Here is a 23388-nt window from a genome sequence, read left to right on the forward strand (position 1 = left end):
TAAAACAAAGTATATTATGGAACTCATTTTAATCCATACGTTAAGCGTTAATCTATTAACAAAAGTATATTTATTTCCAGACATCGAGTAAAAATATGAATCAAACATCTTTCATTAACATTGTTTAAAATAAAATAATTTTATTTCTACTCAATTATAATTAATAAGTAAATGATTTGAATATTATGATATAACTAACTTTAGTCGAAAAAAAGACTACAAAACAAAAATTTGCGGTCAGGAGCACTTGTCTTTTTCGAACTCTTACAATACTTATGAGTTATAACACAACAGAACGTCACTGATGAACGTTAAAACCCAAGGTGATAAGAAAATAATCAAAACAATTTTGCCACCGTTACTATTGCATTACACTGAATGTCATTTGAATAACAAAATACTTGACTTTAAATAAGTAAAACACGAGTAGGGTATTCTGTTGAATATAAATTAGATTTAAAAGAATGTTTCTTTGACATAATGTTGAAAAGGGTATAACAATATTGAAAAAATATATAAATAATAATAATTATACAGATTCAATTTTAAAATAAAAATATTATTATTCAAAATTAAATGTTTAATCATTATATTTCCCTATTGAAAAAAATATCAACAAATTTTACTTCAAAATGCATTTCCGATTATCGTATACTCGAAAATTACGAAGGATATTTATTTTGAAATATTTTTTGTATGAATTTATTCATAATGATTATTTAAACTTTAAAAATATAATATATTTTATGTGGCATGGTAACGTGTGAATAACATCCATTGCAAAGTCTCTACTCCGTAGATAAGTATTGCCGTGAATACTCACGTCAATCATTCTTCTTTTCAATTCTCTCAATCTTCACTCAACGGTCATCATTACATAAATACATGTAAATTATAAGTTCGTTTGAGATGCGATAAATATGTCAATTATTATGATCAAATGAATAGTGTAATATTTTTACATAATGTACAAAAAGAAAAACGGACGTACAGTAAAATGTATTTATAAGCGTACTGTATTTATAGGTGTACCATTTCACTGAAGTCGATCATCCATGCGTATGAGATAAATCATATAATATATGTATGTGTGATGATATATTATATGATCACACATATTTAGGGTTGCCGTCCATCTCGATGTATCGGGATTGTCGCCTTTATTGAGTTTGCTGTCCAGACGTGCCAACAAAACACTACAATCTCTCAATTGAAATTGCGCATTGCAAATTTCTCAAATTTTGTTTTATAGTATACGAATATTTGATCGAAAATAAAAAATTATGTTTTTAAACTTGTACAACTTAACAATAAGAGTTTTTTCGTTAATGTTGGCCCAGTAGACTGATGTACGAAATTGTCTGCTCCTAGAGAATATGGAATCGATTTTACAGTGTCGAGTTAATTATTCTACAAAGAGTTTTACAAATATGTTTAAGGGAACAAAGAACTGTTGAAAAAAGAAAAATCTTCTGAAAAATATGGTTATCCAGGTAGATACTCAGAAATAATCTAAAAATATTTTATTTTATGTAACATAAATACATAATCAATTATTTAATCTAAAACAAAGAATTATGATGTATATTACAAAATTGAGTATTTTTATACATTTAAAGAATCCTTAGAATATTCCGACGAGACTTTAGTCAAATATGACAATCCTATACATATTAGTATATTACATTGTAAATCTTATAATTAGGGCTGGGATTTCGATGCATTTTTCATTTTTTTCTGAAGCTTTCTGTATGATTCTCGTTTTGTTACAAATATGTTTTAGGTATTTTTAAATTAGAATAATAAATTTTACTTTGCATTTTTTTGCATTTTATGATTTTTTTTGATTTTAAGATCATTTTTTAATTTTTAGGGCATTTTAAGCGTTTTTAAGTAATTTTAGGTGTTTTTTTAATTAATAATTATAGATATAGATTTTTTCTACCGATGGATTAGTATTATTGTGTAAGGTATACAATGTAAAATTTGCTGTTAAAAAACGTTTTACTATACAACAACATACCTATTTCAAGAGACAAACATATTCATGGAGTACAACGAAGAACAAGAAAAAAAATATGTATATCTACAAAAACTTATTGGGGAACAACCCATGCTCTCTGATTTATTGTAGCAATAAAGAATATTTTTTTATTTATTAATACATGATGTAAAATAAATACTTAAATATATATAATTAATACATAAATATAAAATATTTATGTACATGTAATGTAATTTTTTTAAATTTTAAAGACATTTTTTAAGTTTTATAAAGTAAATTTTGCATTTTTTTAAGGTTATTTTTCGCGATTATTAAGGACATTAAAATCTCAGCCCTAGTTATAATATCATAATACAATGTTTAAAGATAAAAAAACGTATATTATATAACTAACAAATACATCAAATAATTCTAAGGAAAATTACAAACGACCTTTTAATACAATCAAATGAACGGTGATTGACGATGTCTAACTATTGGTGACTTTGATGTATTTTTCAATAAGCCTTTTAAAGTGACTTTCAACTGCTGAGAAATTTGGAAATTTACATATTTAAAATGCTGACTGGAATTTCCAATTGACGGATAGTCTCGATGTACAACTTTGGAAACATTTCTGTTACTTAAGTATAGTCGGTAATTGGTAAAAGAAAATAATTAGATTACACATAGAGCTCTCACAAAGGAGGGGCTGTTGGACTTGGAATACAGGGACCATAAACAGAAAAGTATTTCAGTAAATTGGAAATTCACTGAAGACGTGGCAAAGATCAACAACGAGTCAAGAAAGATTAAACTCATTTGCTCTTTTAACTTTGAAGAATGCATTGTCTTCAACAATAAAGTTCGACGGTGTTACTGAGTTTGCTGTGCTCAAAACTCGTATGATAAAATTTTAACTTAAAAAAAATATATATTAAATATTTATAAAATATACTTGCTTTTTTCTTTTTTAATTTTGAAAAGATTGTAATAAAAAAATAAAGACATTATAAATATACTTATGAATTTTGAATTATTATAATTTATGATACACTTTATAACTGAAAGTTTTATAATGGGTTCGGACAAAAATTTAGTTCAGGGGTCCAGAATATGATTCGGAGGCTTAGGTTACACTAAACTATATATTTTTGATAAATTAGAAAAGAAAAATGAATAAATAGATAATTAAGTATTTCTAGTAAAAATATAAAAGTATATTTTTTTTCGTTAAAAATAAAACATACACATTCGATTATTGACATACAATTTTAATCTTTCCTTAGTTTTTTTTTATAATTTGAACGACTTTGAAAACATTAGTTATTCAAATAATACAATCTCAATAGCAACTTTTAAGTCTAAAGTTCTAAATTGTTAAATTTGTTTTGTTATCTTTTTTGTATGTTCAAATGTTGATTCTAGTCTATAAATCTATAAAGGATTTAAACTAACTATAATCAGGGACAAAATATTAGTAGAACTTTTAAATATAACTTTAATTAAGAGTATTTCTGATGGGTGATTACTTTTCAAGCTACTTTCAAGCCATTAAAAAAAAAAAAAATTATAAAATTTCTTATATTAATCCATTCTAATCTTAAATTAATCCAATCATGTTTTTCATATACATGATGTTTATAATACAACATATTATATCCATTCTTTTATAATTTATTGGCTTTTGTACGGCAATAATTTTTGCCATTCCTTGTTATGAGTATACACAAATCATAAGTGATTTGCCTGGTTAATATAACATACGTAAATAATACACGATAAAAACAATTAAACAATTATTCACCAATATCAACTGAGTGTGATGACAATCTTTAAATCTCATAAGTAATCTTACTTATATATATATATTCGAGGTGGAAAACGGGTTTCAACAGCATATAAGAACGAAAGGCTACGCTTATAATTAACGTTATATGATTTGATCTCAGTAAACATCGCAATGCCTAAACACTAAGAGCAAGATCTTATATTATGCGAACCATACGAGTGTACATGATAAATATTGTATTTAGGGCCATTTTTAGCTCTTTCAGCGCCAGTCGTGTAGCTAGCTATTTCAAAAGGGGGGTGTTACTTAAAATTATACACAACAAAATAAATACTTTACGTATACTTTATTGTACAAGAATACAAACACATTAGTACATTACACATGAATATCTATTCATGAACCTTTAAGGTTAATTTATACCAAAGATGAGCAACTGAAAGTTACTAAAGGGCAAATTTTTAGAAAATTAAAATCCAGCGGGCCAAAGCATAGAAAAAAAAATCATTCAAAATATGAATTTTAATTAAAATTTATGTACATCGAAATAATAAATTCAACACACACGACAGATGTGATACGAATAAACTGATATAGTTAGATAATTTGGTACAAACAGCTAAGTTAGTTTGAAAGTTATACGTTTACATATTCATGCGAGTTTGTACTATATAGTGGTATAAAACTTTATTTATAAAACTGCATTATACACATGGTATAAAATTATTTTTTACAGACAGTATAAAAAAAAAAACGAAAGCGTTATTTTTAGTTATGTTTAGTAACTCAACTATTAATTTTTTAGTTGTACTTATAGAATGGATCTCCAAAAATAACAGTATTATTATAAAAATTAAAAATATACAATATTATTGTACTCGTTTTAATTTAGAATTCTGGTGTTAAAAATGACAAAAATCAATTTATTGTACTATTACAATATTCAAATATTGTAAATATGTAGGTACAATGAGATAGTATATAACTATAAACGTATAAAGTATAATTTTCTATTTATTTATATTTAAAAAATATGCATTTATTACATACATCGTATGTTACCTATATCATAATTGCAAATCGATATCATGACTAAATATTAATTTGGTGAATTTGGTGAATAATATTTGTATTATGTGTTTTTTTAATTTTTTCTAAACTTTTAGCCATTTTTTTCAATTATTCCATTTTAAAATAATTAACAACGGGGTGATAACTTTTGTTAAATTCCTTATAATTTAAGGTAATGCAAGGTTCTATACAGTATAATACGGAATTATACAAAAAATAAATAAAATACCGTATTTTAACATCTCTACGTATACATATATATGAAATTTAGATATTTAACAATGTTTAATACTAGATAACAATTATTATATCGGTAAGATAGAGTATAGACGATAGATTTTAATATTGTAGGTATGGTGTAATTTGAAAATATAACACGCCAGATAAAAAAGGCTTGAGGGTCGAATGCGGCCCGCGGGCCGCAAAGAATAATTTTTGGATATTTAATAACAGGCACATGTTTCTAAAATTCCAACAAGGAATGACAACTGTATTTGAACTGCTTCAGTCCTTCATCTTCCAATAATTCCAAGAGTTCAACTTCTAAAGCTGTTGTATCCATTAAAATCGATTTTAATATTGACCCGGAAGAAGTAATCAATATTTTTAAACTTCAACTAAGAAAACAAGGTTTTATCTTATAATTTTTTTTATATTTTTAAATTTGTAATTTATATGGACAACATATTGTATTGGTATTCAATTGTATTAAATAATTCATATTTAATTTTAACGTTTTATGGTACTAATATAAATCTAGACCAAAACTCTCTCCGAAAATATTTCTTACCTATGCCCATGTATCCATGTCCCTATGATATTTTGATATTCCCTCTAAAACCTCTCACATGCCCTTCTGATTTAGTGCTTTGTACCGTCGATCGCATTTAAAGCCGGCCTTGATGGTGTCAATAATACCCGCAGTTATTTAAAACTCAATACTTTGTCTCCAGATATCGTTTATTAGTTACAACAAATACAATATATTCTTTGTTGTTAACGTTTCAATTAAAAAACCAATAGTTGCCACCCCGATTAATACGATACCTCATCGTAAACCTTCGAAGAATTTAATCCTTAATGGTGGTTCATCGATTCATTATAAATTAGGACGCTTGTTCTACTGTTTTAGAAACGCGTTTAAAATGAAATGTATTGAACGCAATGCGTTTCAGTTACAATGCAAAGAAAACATAAATTTAAAAAATAAATACGTAATTCCGGAAAACTAAAAATTAAAAGTTATTGTACAAGGGTACTGATGGAAAATTGTCCGAACATCATGTACACGGGCATATAACTGTATAATGTGAGCGTAAAATAAAAAGTGGCGATTAAGGGATGGAAAGATGTTCAATATTTTCGATGGTTAATTTCATCAAATTCGTTTCTTAAGTACTACATCATTGTTTGTTCTAATCCGCATATGCAGTCTGAAGGACACATGCGTTTTGCGTATTTAAATTAAACGATGCGAATAATATTTACCTCCTCCGTGGTTTCTGATGAATTGCAATATATTTAATTTATTTCGGGCAGCTGCTTGATGTACGGCCGCTCGACCTTTTGAATCTCTCACCTCAAGACGGGCAGGTTCTGCTACGAAAAGACGATTGAAATCATCCAAGTTACCACTCTCGGCCGCCTGAAAGATTTGTTTTAAACGTTTACATTATCATTATAATGATAATCAATTTTAATCACAACGCCAATATTACATTTGTATACTCTTTGAATTTGATCTCTGATAAAAATACATACCGTAAAAATAAATATTTAAATAAATAAACATTTTAGAATATTGCGATAATTAAATCTCAATGTATCAATCTCTACTTGGTGTCTAAAATATACCTAACCCAAATGGCACTCATGAAAATGTCCAATACATTTTTGTAGTTCATTTAATCAACACGCATAAGTATCATATTAATTGTAAATTACAAATATATGAATAAATTCTATTTTTCGTACTCATAATTTTTTATCATGAATAAATCAGTCTAGAAAGAGAATTAGTAATCAAATGTAATATATATATTATATTATAATTTCTACAACGATTATACAACCATTTGCTTATTGAAGTGGATTATTGTACCTTTTTACCAAGCATTATATCGAAAATATATTTTTATAATCGTGAAACGAATAACGATATCATTTTTTAAATGAATTTCAAGTAATAATATAAAACAATGAAAAAATTATTAAAATTAATATGTATTAAATATAACATTATTTTTTACAATTATTAATTTGATTTTTTCTTCAAGAGGAATTGAAAATATTGCATTTAAAAGAAGAATATTTTATTTAATTTATTTGTTTATTTATTTAGAGGGCAAAAGTCCAATAAAATATAAATATAAAAATTGGCAATGTTGGGTACAATTTTCTAAGTAATACACTTCTAAAGTTAGGTATTATATTTTTAAATTTATATTGACAATAAATTATTCTATAAATCTTATATGTTATATAAGACTAAAATGAATCCACTAATTTCATGAAAATTCTTAAATTTTAAAGCTATAATGTTGAATTAATTACAAAGTCATTGAGGTCTGAAATCATCACTAGAAAACATATAAATTACATAGAAAACCATTTAAGTAGTGCCTCGGGAGGTGTGATTTAATTAGAAATTACAAAATTATGAGAATAAGAAAAATATTTAAGATTTATAATAAATCATAAATAGATCATAAAAAATATTTATTAGGAATTGATAATTGATACACAAATATAAAATTATTTTGTAATTTTTTTTTAATCGAATATCAAAAATATTTGTTATTATGTATAAATAATAGTTCGTTTTTTTATTACAATATCTTAATTTTTATATATTTAAAAATGTAATTTATATTTATATAATCACATTGTAATTCACAAGTAATACATAGAAATTAAATTACACACAAACACGCATGCACGGGTTTTCCTCGGATATTGGCTATTATTAACTCGAATAAGTATAAATTAAAAATCAAGAGCGTTATTGGAACAAAAATAATAAAATACATTGCTCTTATATAGTATTTGATATCAAAGACTTGTGAATTATGCAATTAAATCAATAAGGTTTCCCTGAATTATACTTAATGAATTTAATACTTTGTTTTACCCAAAAGCGTGCATAGACCTGTATTTCATTGGGGCCTACAATATTATAGGGCTCTATCTTAACAAAACATATTGGTAGGAATATTTAATAAATTATAATATATAATAATTTAATAAACATAACTTTATTTCTTATTTTAATATTGTGGGATATTAGTTCCAAATTGGAACTTTCAATGAATATGTTATCTTTGAATCTCGTATATTTTTCTTAGATAACTTCAATTAATTATGATTTGTTCTTTTTTTGTCTATTGTAGCTGTTATACTATAATAATAATAATAATAATAATAATAATATATATATATTATATTACTTTTTTATTTATGTTGGAAGCTCTAGAAATGTGTTGTTGGAAAAAAATGCAAAAAATAAGTTAGACTAAGTGAAGAACAAAGGAAGAAGTCCTGAAAACAACTATTAATAGATACTTCAAAGAGAAAGATATGGCAGAAGATACACATTGAGACATGGGAATAAATTACATAGTTTAAATAATTGGAGGAATGATAGAAGGAACACGATCAAGAGGAAAACCTAAAATGAAATACACTAGCCAAATAATGTAGGATACATTAGTCACTTCTTACAAGGAGCTCAAAATCATTGCAAATTACAGGAAAAAATGGCGGAAATATATATTGTGAAGAAATTTGTTAAAAATCAATCTCCTGATTGAAAAACAAAAAAACATTTTTATTTATATATTTTTTTCAATAATTCTGAATTCAATGTTTTCTTGATAATACTTGAGGTTGTTGCATTATTTATTGATTGTTTAATAATGAATTATATTTCACATGTGATTAGTTCTTTCACGTACATGATGTAAATCATGTAAATAGAAAACCTTCAAAAAGTATAACTTAAAGTGGGGTAATATTTTCTCATAACAATATCATGAAATGTGATCAAATGATCAATTATTTTTTAATTTCCTTTAATCACGTTGATTTGCATTACTTTTGTTTATTAGTTGCTCATAAAAATAAGCAGAGTTGTGGTTTTATCTATCATTAATATCGTTAAAACAGAATATAATATTGTTTCAACATTAAAAAATATTTTTGTGATTGTTTAAATAAAATTATTACTATATATATTTATTTTGAATTTATTATGATTATCATTAATATTCATCAACAATTAACCATCGGGTTTAAGATAAAATAAATTTAACTGGACACGTTTAAAATCAAATATGAAGATATTAACATTATGTAGGTAGTTGATTACTAAATTCTGGCAATTTTTTATTAAAACAACTAAAAGAAGTGTTAACTTTATTGTAAAGATAAGAGTTAAATTTAGGAAAATATGTAACGGATTGAAAAAGCAATCCATAATAATATTTAATGCGAGTTTATTAGTGAGTAACATCGATTGTTTGTTAATTCCAAAAAAGTGTACTGATAAAAATCGAAAATCAAATATATTTGGATATAAAAATATTTAATTAAAAACATATTACTAAAATCATTAAACAGTGAAATATTGTTGGAAAACTTGACTATTTTAAAAATGGGTTGTAATATATGATAGATATTATGTTTAAATTGAGTTATTTATTATTTTTTTATACTGGAAAAAATTTTAAAATAACAAAAAAATACAAAAATCTAAATTCTCTATTTTTTTATTTATTATAATTATGAAAATGTTTGTTTTATAAATAACGTTAAAACTTAAATAAAGTAGGTAAAATATCAAATCACAAAGTCGACAATTTTAGAGTCCATAAGTACATATTAATGTTATTTATATCATAACAAGGTAGTATTTTATTTTTATAGATATGTAAATTATTTTAACGGTGTTATCAACAACATTTAAAAGTTTCACAATAACTACCAATCCAACCAAGCAATAAAAAAAAAAACCTTACACTAGGAAAACATCTGAATGGTGTATCTTGAACCAGGCAGATACAATACTTTATACTTGTTGCTTTGTAGGGTGAATAAAATGCTCGATATATTCCGTGTGTCAGCAAAAATACTAAGGCATTGAATATTATACATTAATATACATATAAGGTATACTTGACTTAAGAAACCACTAAGTGAACCGGAATTGTTAAATTCAATTACAATTTTACCACCGTAAATACAAAGAAAATGAAGAATGTGACTTAATATAAAACCTGTTGACTGAAAATTAGGAGTTCAAAACCAACCACTCTGCCGTTAGTGACAATACCAATATAGCACTTTTGAGTATATGAAAAATTATAAATCATTAGTCATTAAGTAAAGAAATAAAAAAGAAAGAAAACAATTGTTATATAATTTACAACAACTAATTCATAGATAGCATGTAAACTAAGAAAAACTGGTTTGAAGTCGAAATCGGTGCTATAGTAGTAAAATATTTGATTAATCCAATAGTCAAATAAGTCATGATAAGAAATAAGCTTGGAATTCAAGGTGTTTATTGAACAATACATATTATCAATCGTAGAGATACATTTAACATCTTTGGAAAAAATAACCGAAAAACCCGTAAAGATAAAGGAACACTATGTATATACATAAGCACACTTAGGATAATGACAAAATCTACCAGTGGTGTATTTAGACTTACTTTTAGGTGGGGAACTCAAATTTTTTCTTTAATTCAGGCTCAAAATTTACAAGTCAAATTTTGGTAGTATTTAAATCGGGTAAATCCTTAATATTTGTGGTATTTTTTTAATCTAATGTCGGATCCACTTAGAATCGACTTTTGTGTAGTTCTTTTTTAACACCTGTTTGTGTTTTGAAAATTACGCTTGTGTTTTATTTGATTCACAAGTATGGACCTGACAAAAAGCCCAAATTTGATTTCGTTATAAAATGATTCACATTAAAAAAATTTGTAATGTGTATTTCACATACTCGTATAATCGATTCCTTAAATACGGATTCAGAGGAGGAAATCGCCCTTTCGCCCCCCTTAAAATACGCCCCTGAAATCAACATATGTTATTGTAAAAGTGGCCATGAGTAGTGAAAAATAGTATAATGTTTTCTTCATAAAACCTCAAATACGAAATCCACATTACATTTATTATATTAGACTTGGGATTAATTAAATTTATTTAGCTCGAGAGAGGTGATCCCCAAAACATGGTATGATTAGAATCAAATTACGGAAAACAATAACAAAAAGGGAGGGAGTGGAAACTAAAACTGTTAATATGTAAGATTTTATTGTGAACTAGAATAATTGACTAGTAACTTTATACTATAATTGCATATTACGAAAAAAAATGTATGTTACATCCTAAATGAAAATAGCGAAAACTAGGAACTTTTTTTTAATAAATATAAAAATAAATTATTTAAAATCAATTGAAGTTAATACTTAAAATATTTTAATGGTATTGTTGTTAAGACTAAAAGGAATGCTATAAAATGAAAAAAAATTTTGTCGATTAAAAATTGTTGACGTACATATATATTTACAAACTTCTTTCTACTGAAATTGAATTATGTTTTTAAGTATAATTCAATTTTAGCCTTTCATCTAAATAAATAAAAATATAACATGTTATTTATCATTGAATACATGTACTCGTATGTGTATCATTTTTATGAACGTTTTTATTTTAAATTTAATAAAAATAATATGGTTTTACAGATATTTTAAATTTGTTTTAATAGTTTAGGTGTTTGAATTTAAATACACATATTTAGAGGAAATATATATATATATATATATATATATACGTATAAATACTTTGAATTACATTTTTGAACATAATTACTTCCAAATGACTCTAATAATTAACATCGTAAGGGTGTATTAACTATAGTACTAAGAACATAAACCAAAAATAAAAGGTTAGTTATAATAAAATTTAAATATATGTGATTAATGTGTGTTAATTTAATTGCGTGATAAAAAATATTTAACAGGTTTTTTTATTTCAGATACATGATACTCCAAGAAAGCATTTAACATCCTTAGAGTTCATAATTTTCTTCATAAATTATTTTAATAACGTATTTGAATCCATATATTCGAATACTATTACTCAAATACTTTTCAATACTGTAAATTATTATTACCTTTCAATTTAAAGACAACATTTATTAATTATTTGTCAATATAATTTTATGATTTTACTAAAACTTATTAATATTATAATATTATTAAATTAAAAATTTAAATTTTAAATTTTACTGTTTGATTATTAAAAATATATTAAATATAAATAATTTAAAATTTGTGAAGGATTTAAGTGAAAAAACCTTCTTTAAATTCATATAACTAAACCGTTAAATATAGTTATAGAACTCTCTGTAAATATTTTAAAATAAAATTGTATACACACTAAATTATAGTTTATACTTTTTATTTTTCAAACTTCATAAATTCAGTTTTAATTTTTTGTCATAATTAAGAAAATAATAGTTCTACTATGAAATTTAAAAAAAATCACTATTTCAATACTTAGCTCTATTTTTTATTGCATTATTGTAACGCTTATGACCAAGGTAAAAATAAAATAAAATTACTTATCTTAAGTGATAATTTGTGTGCATATAAGGAAAATGTATACACTAATTTAAAAATAGAAATGTATAAAAAATATATATATGTAAAAAATATATAGAAATGTATAAGGTGTATAGGTATGAAATGAATATTTTGAATATACATAGTTATTATTATTAATGGTGATGGATTATATCATGATATTTGCTCCTCAGTGGAAACAAAATTCAACCAATGGTATTTGTTTACAAATACGTCAACAATATCAAATTATATTTTTATATTGATACATACGTTTCACTTTTTATATCCTAGTTTAAGTCTATAAATTGACTTTTGCCAACATTTAAATTACTTTAAATTAATCGATAAAAACATTTTAATCAATAATTTAAAAATTAAAATCATACATTTTATATTATAAAGTAATGTACCTATAATAATTTGTAAATATAACCATTTAGGTATAATAAAAATAAATAATATCACATATGTATTTTTATTTTTATATTTTTTTAATCTTAAATATTATATAATTACTACTAAATATTATAAAATGATGATTAATAAAGACTACTCATCAAAATATTTACGAATATTTATTCAATATTTTTCAAAATATGTATTTATTAATACACAGTGGACATGTAATAAACACTAATGAAAACTAATAATATATTCCAACTAAATATTTGGACATTATTTTTTTAATATAGTCCTAAGTTCATTTATTATTCTTACCTTAACAAGTTCTTCAGAGGATAATTTCTTAATAGCTTGACAACCGTAAAATACTTTACGCCAATTCCTGACAATCTTCATAGGTGATATAGTCATCATATCCGAATGGATGTTGATGAGTTTCGAGAAAAGAGCCAGATTCAACACTGATCCAAAAATCACATGAGTATACATTACTTAATATGGGAGAACTTCCGACCGAATTAATCAATTATTAAAATAAGATATTAATAGCGGACAAGCATAAATTTACTTACGAATGAAATTAATATTTTTTAAATATTTTAAAGCATGGAATTGAAACAGCATATTATCAGTAACATTAATATCCAAAATACGTAAAGCAAATTGTTTTCTTTTATTAAATTTATAAGTAATAGAAATATAAAAATTCATATATTTGATCTTTATTTTTTTTATAACATGTCATAAAATATTATTTCATTTAAAACGATAAATAAGACTTTTTTTCTATAAGTACATAATTTAGTTGTCAACTTACGATTGGAAAATCAGTAATTGAAATATCAAATTGAAACATCCATAGAATTAAATTTAAAATATCACTAATCAATATTGTAATACTTTCCTCGGTAATTTCGAATAATCAAATCGAACATAAATTATGTGAGACCGTACTACCATAGATGTGTGTAAGTACTGAATACCAAACGTGAAAAAAGGTGTATAACGTGAGCAGTGGTTGCTGTAACGACCTCTAGACGTGATTAAAGATTTAAAAGAGATTTTATAACATGGGGTGGTTTTATAAGATATGAAATAAAAATGATTGGTTTAAATTAACGTAGATTACATATAATAAACGGTATTTTAAAAATTGACATTTTTTTAGTTTGAATAGGTAAACTAAATTTTTAATATCATGAATTGTATTACTTACGTGAACAATGCACACTTGGAATTGTACTGAAACTATATTTCGTGTTCGTTTATTACAATTCGATAACGAAATAAAATATTTTCATGAATATAATTACATTTATGTCTAAAACTGACGTTTATTACGAAATCGTATAGAATTTGACTAAAAATATAAAATCAGAATATCTTTTTATTTTTTTCGCAAACTCCATTAACTTGATTACTAATCCATTATTGGTTTTATAATTTACCTCATTATAGTTCGTATATTTTTGTTTTTTTTCATAAAAAACAAAAGGATAACACAAATGAGTAGGTAAAATATTATGTAGTCAACTTAAGTAATAGGTATAAGAAATTCTTATAAAAAATTTTGATTTATTAATAACATATATTTTATTTAAGCTCCAAAGTGAAAATAAAAATAGGGCTTGATTGCGAAAATATTATAAAATTACTTAAATTGTGGGCAAGTATTAAATATAAAACTATAAAATATAAAAAAACATTTATTATGGATTGTTTTGGAATATTTTAAAGTCCTGTAATCAATTTTACATATTTAATTTCTTAGTTTTTAATTATTTAGTAAAAAATATGTGAAATACGTAAACAAATGTATACTAAGATAATACAAAATTAAAATCTAATCTATAATTTTCATACTTAAAAATTTTATTAATAATAAAAATAAATAATAATTTGTATAATATTTTATGTAAATAACTGAAAATAATAAATCTAAATAATATTATATGTGACTAGTTTGTTTTAATAACCATTTTTTAAATTAATAATAAAATAAAATATGAACATTATTTAATAAAAATTGATATTATTACTTTATAAAAAAAATGTTTACTGTGTATTGGTAAATTTATTTTTATTTAAAACTTAATGTTTCAATATGTAAGGGTTTTCTGTTTATCATAATCTATTTATCAGTTTATTGTTTATAATTACAATAATTTTAAATACTTTATCTTTGATTTTTCTATAAAATATTATGATCATTATATGGAGTATAATAAAAAATTTCATAATTTTAAAACACTACAACGATTAAAAACTTAGGATTAAACTTTTAATTCGATTTAAAATATTATATAATTCAATTAACAAATATTTTTTCCATTGTAGTTATTAAAATAATATTTATCAATATTTTATTCGTCTTTAAACGGGAAAACAAAATATATTTAATAATATTTATTACATCTAAAGATTATAAAATAAAAATGTTAGTAACCAAAATTATATTTATTTCATATTTTAAGGAAACATGTAATATTTTTATTTTTATAATAATAATTGATAAGTTATACTCTATCTTCTTTTAAATTTTTCTTAAAAGAGATTAAATCTAAAATTGCAAGCAGCTCAATGATTTAAAAACTAAGATGATACTTTAGTAGCACATTTTTAAAACTCTTTTGTGGTGTTCTGAGAAATTTCTAAGTCAATTTAAAAGTGTGTATCTCATTACGCGGATATTTAAACTTTTTTTTTAAATAAAAAACTAAATTCAATAAGTTATAAAAATGAACATAAATATTTTTTGAACTATTACGTTAAAAACCTAACCTAACCTAACATTTCATTTCTAATTACTTATTATTATCAAACATATGGTTTAAAAATACTATTACTATATTTTACAAAGGTGATAAATGTAATATTGATAAGATTGAATATGGAAATAATTAATAGAATCAATAATATATTTAGCATGAGCACTATCTTAATATACCTAAACAAATGTGCTATCCTGTAAAAATGATAAAAAAAACTTTTAATTGTTCAGAAAAGTTTTGACTCGAAGGGAAAAATACTGTAATTTCACTTCTTCAAAAACAAATAAACATCTAGAGTATTTTTATTAAATCAAGAATTTAACACTTATAAAATAGTTTATAAAATGTATACATATTTAATTATTTACTAGTCAAATAAATACGATTAAATAATATCTTACTTATCTTATATACTTATTATATGAATTTCATAATCCTAAATTTAATATTATTTTATGATTATTGAATATTTATATTCATCTTTATTTTTATTTTCCGATTTTTCTACTTGAATTTGTTGATTTTATTTATTTGTTAAATTTTTTAATAAATTTAAATAATATTTATTTAAAAAAAATGTTATTATATTTTGGCTGTATTGAATATTTTTAAAATATATAAAATTAAAAAATTCATTAGATACGTATACTTTATTAGATATTCCTTTTAGAGTTCAACCACTTTCAATTTTTTAATGGATCATCTCAAATCATTATTTTTACAAAACTATGAAAACACTAAGTTCAAAAAAATATTAAGTAACAATGAAAGAAATAGATTTCATAATTTATAGTCTAACTTAACCTAATCTTATAATTTAAAGACACTGAACTCTTTCGTTTCACTAAAAAACCTGTACTTAGTCGATTTTAGTTTTAATTTTATTAATATAATTGTAAAATAAGTTTAAGGCTTATTTTATGTAAGATATTTCTATAAAAATAAATATATAATTTATTAAAAATAAAAAAATTAATTAAAATGAAATAAATTATTCATTTCAAGAACATGGTTATAAATAAACCATGACAAATGCTTTAGGTACATTTAAAAGTGTGTACACTTGTTAGATTTCTTAAATATCTAAGTGACGTTTAACATTTAATTAATTAATTTATAGTAAAATAATGAAAAACATTAACTAAGTTATATAACGAAGAATAATTCTAATTGCCCACCTAACGTGGTTGGGCAAGTTTTTAGCGTGAAACCTTAAGCAAAGAGTACAACAATTTTAAAATTTAATTATAGCTGAATGGATAAATCCCAATTAGTTTCCATACCTTGTAATCAACAACAGTCAATTTATTGAAACATATATAATAATATTTTAAAAATGTTAATTATTTGAAATTCAGTATGTCTTTTAACTTAATTTTAAATTTAAAAACTTTACTAAATAACAGAAGTACCTCTACTACTGTTTTCCCAAATCAAGTACTGCATTCAAGTCTTTCAGTGACTATACGCCAGGACGGAATTTATACTATTAATAAAAATCAGTGTTTATTTTAAATAGTATTTATCAGAAATCTTAAGACTGTTTGGTTCAAAACTACAGTAACCATTTAATTTCGACTATACAAGACTCATAAATTATTAGCACCATTACAAATAATTACATTATAACAGTATTATAAATTCAATATTATTCATCTATTTTATTGTTTAAGGCCCGTTTCACACACAATGGTTTCGTCCGTACGATTGCAATCCGCAGGCTTTTTGTCTAAACAGACGTTATTTTCACATACGACGGTTTTTTTCCTAGATTCTTTTACGTTTGGTTATATTTTATTTTTAAACTTTTAATTCATTTAATTTTCAACATGAATCAAAATGTACCATGCTATGTGACTTTTGTATCGTCGTTTGTGATTACACAGAAAATGACGTAATAATCTTATTTACTAAGTACACCTAATTAATGAATATACACTTCTTCCCAAACATTTTTGGAACCATTTCTATCTTTGTGAAGATCTTAAGACTTATACTATAAAATAGATCTTCATACCACAGCAGAGATTAACATTTCTATGTCAATATCCATGTCATTTTATTACAAAAAGCGACTACAAGCAGTTTTTACAACGGACGGCAGACAAATAAAAATTGTCTTTTGTGAAAGCGTACCATAAATCACGTAGTAAACCAGTAGGCCACTGATAAGACGGCGACGGTATGGCGCCATACTTTTCAGTCTTTGACACAGCTGTATCACGGTGACCACACTGAAAAAATCCGTCCACCGTGTGAAAGCCGCAATTACTTTCATATGTTTACTGCTAATTAAAATCCGTATGGTTAAAATTTGTACGGGTGAAACTGTTGTGTGTGAAACGGGGCAGACAGCAAATCAAAAAATCCTATGTTGGACAAGAAAACTACTAAATAAAGGAAATGTTAGTTCAATAGTCTCAAAAAAATCCAATTTAATTTTAGTACTTTAGTTCCTGATAACAGCCACTTGTGAAAGATCATTCTCTTCAATGAAATGAATGAAAAATTAATTTAATTATTAATAATATATTTAATTAAATTGGACTAAAATCCTCCATGGCACAAGATCTTTTTACATTTTCATCTATTTTAAATAGAGAAAGAGATAAAACTAACAAACTAAATGTGAATGATAAAGTAAAAAATTTGCAAAAAAGGAATGTTAATTTAACTAAGCTTTTTAATGAACATTTAATAGTTTGAATTGTGTATTTTATCAATTATATATTTATATCTTATGTTATATTTTAATAAATATATGTGTAAGTATATGTAGTGACGAAACAGTGAGACATATTATAAACTGATGCATGTAAGGCTTACTCAGGTAACAAGCAGCCTTGATTCAGAGCATTTATATGATAGAACCTTCAGAGACTTCTTTAATTAATAGAACAATTGTATTTTCTTTTAATTCCATACATAAAAAGTAACATTAGTTCAAAAATTTTTATTTGTGCGTGGACATTATCTTTTAATATTCCGTAACACTTTCTATTAAAATTTATATTCATTTATGTAAATGAAAACATTTTACTTCGAAAACAACTATTAACTATTAAAGGTAAGAACTCCTAAGAAATAGAAATAAAAATATGTTAATTTCAATAATCAATAATAGTGGTGTAAGGGCAAAGCCTCCAAGGATCGCTGATATCACTAAAATGTAGCCCAACCATAAATAGAGTTCTAGTTGTGCCTATGGAACCAAAAGACTCAACTTTATTATTAAAAAATTAAGACTTATAAAAAATAGTTGTTTATAACATACTTTTAATTTAATAAATTGAATAAATCAATTATACCTAATATTCTACCATCATAACTAAATCAAAAATCAAAGTAAAAATTATTATTAAAATTTAGTTTATTCCATATAAAAAATGAATAAAATCACGTGTACAAGCATACTTTCAAATTTCTATACATATTTAAAAATAAACAATATTTAATAAACACTTTTAAGCAATGTTTATTTTGAGTACACCATTTTTCAATAAAGAACTAAGTAAAGTATGGATAAAATATATGAGACTATGGGATGGCTTCAGACGATGATAATTTTCTTTAAATCATTTAAATCGTTTGAATTCTATAATAGGATGACCATGTTAAGAAAATAAAAAAACAGGACAGCTGTTTTCTCCCCCCTTCAAAAAAAACCCCTCATCCATATACATTCACACATATTCACACAAATCTCAAGAGTAAAAGTCCAAATCTCTGTCATATCATAACCAATTATTTTCTTTTTAATTTACCCTTTTTTCAGTAAAATAACCTAGACAATACAATATTTTCTTTTAATTATTCATCAAACAACACAATGTAGCATATCAAAACTATTATAGTCTTTAAATAATATGGAAATAACGGGATAATCTTCTAAAAATGGGACGAAAAGCGTCCCATTCGAATTTTGTAGGGACAGCGGGACGTGATAATAAAAAAAGTAACTATCCCGTTATAAACGGGACGTCTAGTCACTCTATTCTATAATAAAATACCATGTATGACTATAGTTCATACAAAATTTTAATGACAGGATATTTTATTTAATCAAAATCATTTATAATGATGTACTTACCCTTAAAATTCTATAAGGACTATCTGTTAATAAACACACGTCACCGTCAACGGTAGAACTCTGACGAAAAATTAATGGTGAGAGACAAAGTTTTTCATTTGACGACAACATCCGGGCAGTACCACCGACTTTACTTTCGTGAATTCTTCTCATTTGAATAAGCTGCCACAATCTGTGTTTCTACAAGCAAAATAGAAGGTATGAATTCAAAAAATATTTTTACTAGTGTATGTTAAAAGTGAAGTTTAAAAATATATAAGAATTTGTAGAATATTTCAGATTTATAAATAAAATAGTTAAACAAAATATTAGTTATACATTATAACTATATTATATATTAAAATGTATAACTTAAATATTTGGTTATAGTAATACATGGAAATTATAATTATAAATTACTAGTTTCGAGATAAAAATTGTTAAATTAATTTTATAAAAAAAATTACTAGCTCAATTCGGTTTGGGGTTTAAGTATGAAAAAAAATTAAAAAACAATCACTCTGCTGCGTGAGAAGTTCCTGGATAGACTAATCTCGTTGTGTGGAGACCAAAGCTATTCACCTCGATCATACGACTTAACGTCGTGTGATTTTTTCTAATAGGAATACACTTAATCACGAGTTTATCAGAACAAAGTTCGAAATTTCTTGGAATTTAAGCAAGTCATTTGTCGTGTCCTCAATAAACTTGATAGGGCAATGTGTTATCCAGTGATGATATATTTTATAAAAAGAATAATCGCCTGTAGGCTAATAGGGAGGGCCATATGTCCGATATTGTTTTTCACTGTTAAAAAAATGTTAACTGTTAATTTCTTTTGAAGAATATAATATAATTGTTATGTTTTTTTTTTAAAGAAATAAATTTAATTTATAGCAGCTTTAAATATTGCTTTGTTTTTAAGACACTCTATATAAAGTAAATTATAAAAAACAAATGATCGTGCTCTACTTGATCTATTTAACTAGGCGAATAGATTTAATTGTAGTTTTATTTCCGTATATATTGTATATCAGTATTTACTCTAATTGATCTAGCTAGAACGTAGAGCAACAATAGCTTGAGTACTCTAAATACTGTGTAAGAATATAGACTACTTGTAAAGTGCTCTACCCAGAATAACTCTACGAGCAAAAATCTACAATGCACAGGTCAAGCGGTGTAGCTAGACTTGTGGAGACCCCAATACATGATAGGCAAGTGAAGCAATATTAGGTACAAACTTATTTAGTATTTACCAATTTTACCAAACCTACTAAAATATTATTTAAACATTACATTCAATTAACAAATAAGATTATGTTCATGCATTTAAATAGTATGGATAAAAATAAAATTATAAATTAGTATACATGTTACTTTATATAATACTGGAGTTTTATTCTGCGTAATAAACAAATACTATTTCATATATATTCAAAAGTTATTTATTAAAACTTAAAATTTTAAATCCCTCCTTTCTGGCCTGCTTCTCACTAAAAATAATGATAACTTCATTGAGATAGATTTTCTTAGTTTTTCGATTTAAATTGATAACAGAGCCAATCCAGTTAACTATCCTTGGCTTTGATTTTCTCAAGTAAGTTTTAATAAGTTTTAATTATGAAAAAGACCTCTCTGCATTTGCAACTGTTACTGGAATTGTAAGGTACATGACACATATAGTTCAAACATCAGGATAAGTGCTTACCGGTGTTTTATATTCTACTGTAAGTAGATAAGCAATTTTCAATTATTAAATTTTTTATTGAATTGGGGCCCCTAATCCACGGGGGACCCAGTACGTCACACCGGCTGCACCACCCCTAGCTACGCTGCTGTCAAGACCATAGTCATGGGACGAGGCTTAGGGTTCAGACCCCCCTCCAAAATGTTTATTCTTATTTTAAAACATCTTAATACCTTATATGTTAAAATTACATGTTTGATGGTTTGTGTCCGAATTAGACTCCAAAATCGATATTATACTCTATATATATATATATATATGAATGGAGAATAATATTTTATATTATTAAAATTTTTATTACCTATTAATTTTATTATATATTATAAATTCAATAATATTAATATTATTTTACACTCGATAATATTAAATTCCATGTGTGTGAATTCATCCAAATTATATTATAGGATTTTTAAATTCTTGATTATTTTTACAAATTAAAAACTTATTACAGGACAAAGAGTTGTAATTAAGTGTAAGTTCTATAAGTTTCTAACATATAGAAGTGGAGTTAGTTTATTAATGTTTTAATTTTTACTTTGGTAATCTATACTACCAAAAACGTTTAAAAACATATAAGTATTATTTGATTGCTTCTCATTTTATGATTCCTATTTTATTTTAATACCACCGAAAAAATCTAACCTCTACTGACGTACCAAAGAAGTACAACGCAATCGCGTAAAAGAGAACTTCAATTGGTAGTAGATTATAAATATGTAAACTATTAGTTTTAATAAAATAATTCTATTAGTACAAAGATTACGATCCATATTGTACATAGATATACTGTAAACTGTAATTGTAATCTACAAGAAAATAAATATAGGAGGTCAAAATACAGGAGTAAGTAATTTTGTAAGGAAGAGTAAGAGTTAAATTTAACCCAATAAGGGGAAGTATTAAGGGGCTTAGACCACTAACTCATTACCAACCCTCCTCTACTAAATGTAAACTTGTTTTTTCGCATTATGCATACTTTATATAGAGTGACATATCTCGAATAAAATCAACGTTGATTTACTACTATACAGTTTATATAAATACAAATGAAGCAATATTAGTTTAATTTAAAATATTTAGTTTAAAAATTAATAATAAGTCAACTACCAACATTTATAATGAAAATCAATATAATATAAATAAATTATCAATTTAGTTGCATGTTTGTTATCAAAATAGTTACTCATGGGAAATCATTGTAAATTACTTATTTCATTTAATATTATTAGGCACTTACTTAAAAAAAAGGAATTGAATATTAATTATAAGAAAAGTTTTTGCTGTATTATAACAATACATATTTTTCATTTAAATAATGTTTTCATTTGTGTAAATCAATAACGAGAAAATACAAATTTTTCGGCCTCAGGTTCACTATGTTTTTGACAAATTAAAATTAAAACTTTAGGTTTACTATACTTTAATTTACTAACCTAACAATGTAAATTAGTATTACCTAAATTTCTCAAATCCTTTTATTTCATGTTACATTATAAGCAATAAAATAACATTCATTTTAACATTAATAATCAAAGAAATTTTCATTGTCTTGTATTAAGTTTAGGTACAAAAAGAAAAACTTTATATTTTATATTCTTTTATGAAAACATTTGTTTGGTAATAATTGATAGTGTTAGTTTATGATTTAAAATATTTTTAGCGTAATATATTTACAAATACTATTTCATATTAAAAAATACAAATAATTCAAACCATATAAAAATAACATTGCAAAGAAATTTTTTTATCATTTTATTGTATTTTTGTTTAAAATACTTCTAGTGATAGTTAAACCTATTAAGTTTCGTCAGATTCTGTATTATTAATGAAATTTTCATTATTTAAAGCTTATTTAAACTTCAGAAATTCAATAAAAAAAAAAAAAAAAAAAAAAAAAAAAAAAAAAAAAAAAA

The 23388-nt window shown here is 24.2% G+C and overlaps 1 protein-coding gene across 7 annotated transcripts in view; it reads right to left on the reverse strand.

The window, feature by feature from the left end:
* LOC112690668 (transient receptor potential cation channel subfamily A member 1) overlaps nt 1-23388 on the reverse strand; it is a 43774-nt gene that overhangs the window by 18774 nt on the left and 1612 nt on the right. For 5 of the 7 annotated variants that reach the window (XM_025564721.1, XM_025564720.1, XM_025564722.1 and 2 more), the window contains 2 exons: nt 19747-19926; nt 6336-6492 (listed from right to left, as the gene is read on the reverse strand). In XM_025564721.1, coding sequence (XP_025420506.1) covers nt 6336-6492; nt 19747-19926 — 337 coding nt within the window. Of the gene's footprint in view, nt 1-6335; nt 6493-13200; nt 13347-13702; nt 13841-19746; nt 19927-23388 lie in introns of those variants that run through there. The other 2 variants (XM_025564724.1, XM_025564723.1) reach the window with 2 other exon arrangements.

This window comes from Sipha flava, unplaced genomic scaffold (genome assembly GCF_003268045.1).
Source record: "Sipha flava isolate LNK unplaced genomic scaffold, YSA_version1 516_pilon_pilon, whole genome shotgun sequence".
NCBI classification, from domain to species: Eukaryota; Metazoa; Arthropoda; class Insecta; order Hemiptera; family Aphididae; genus Sipha; species Sipha flava.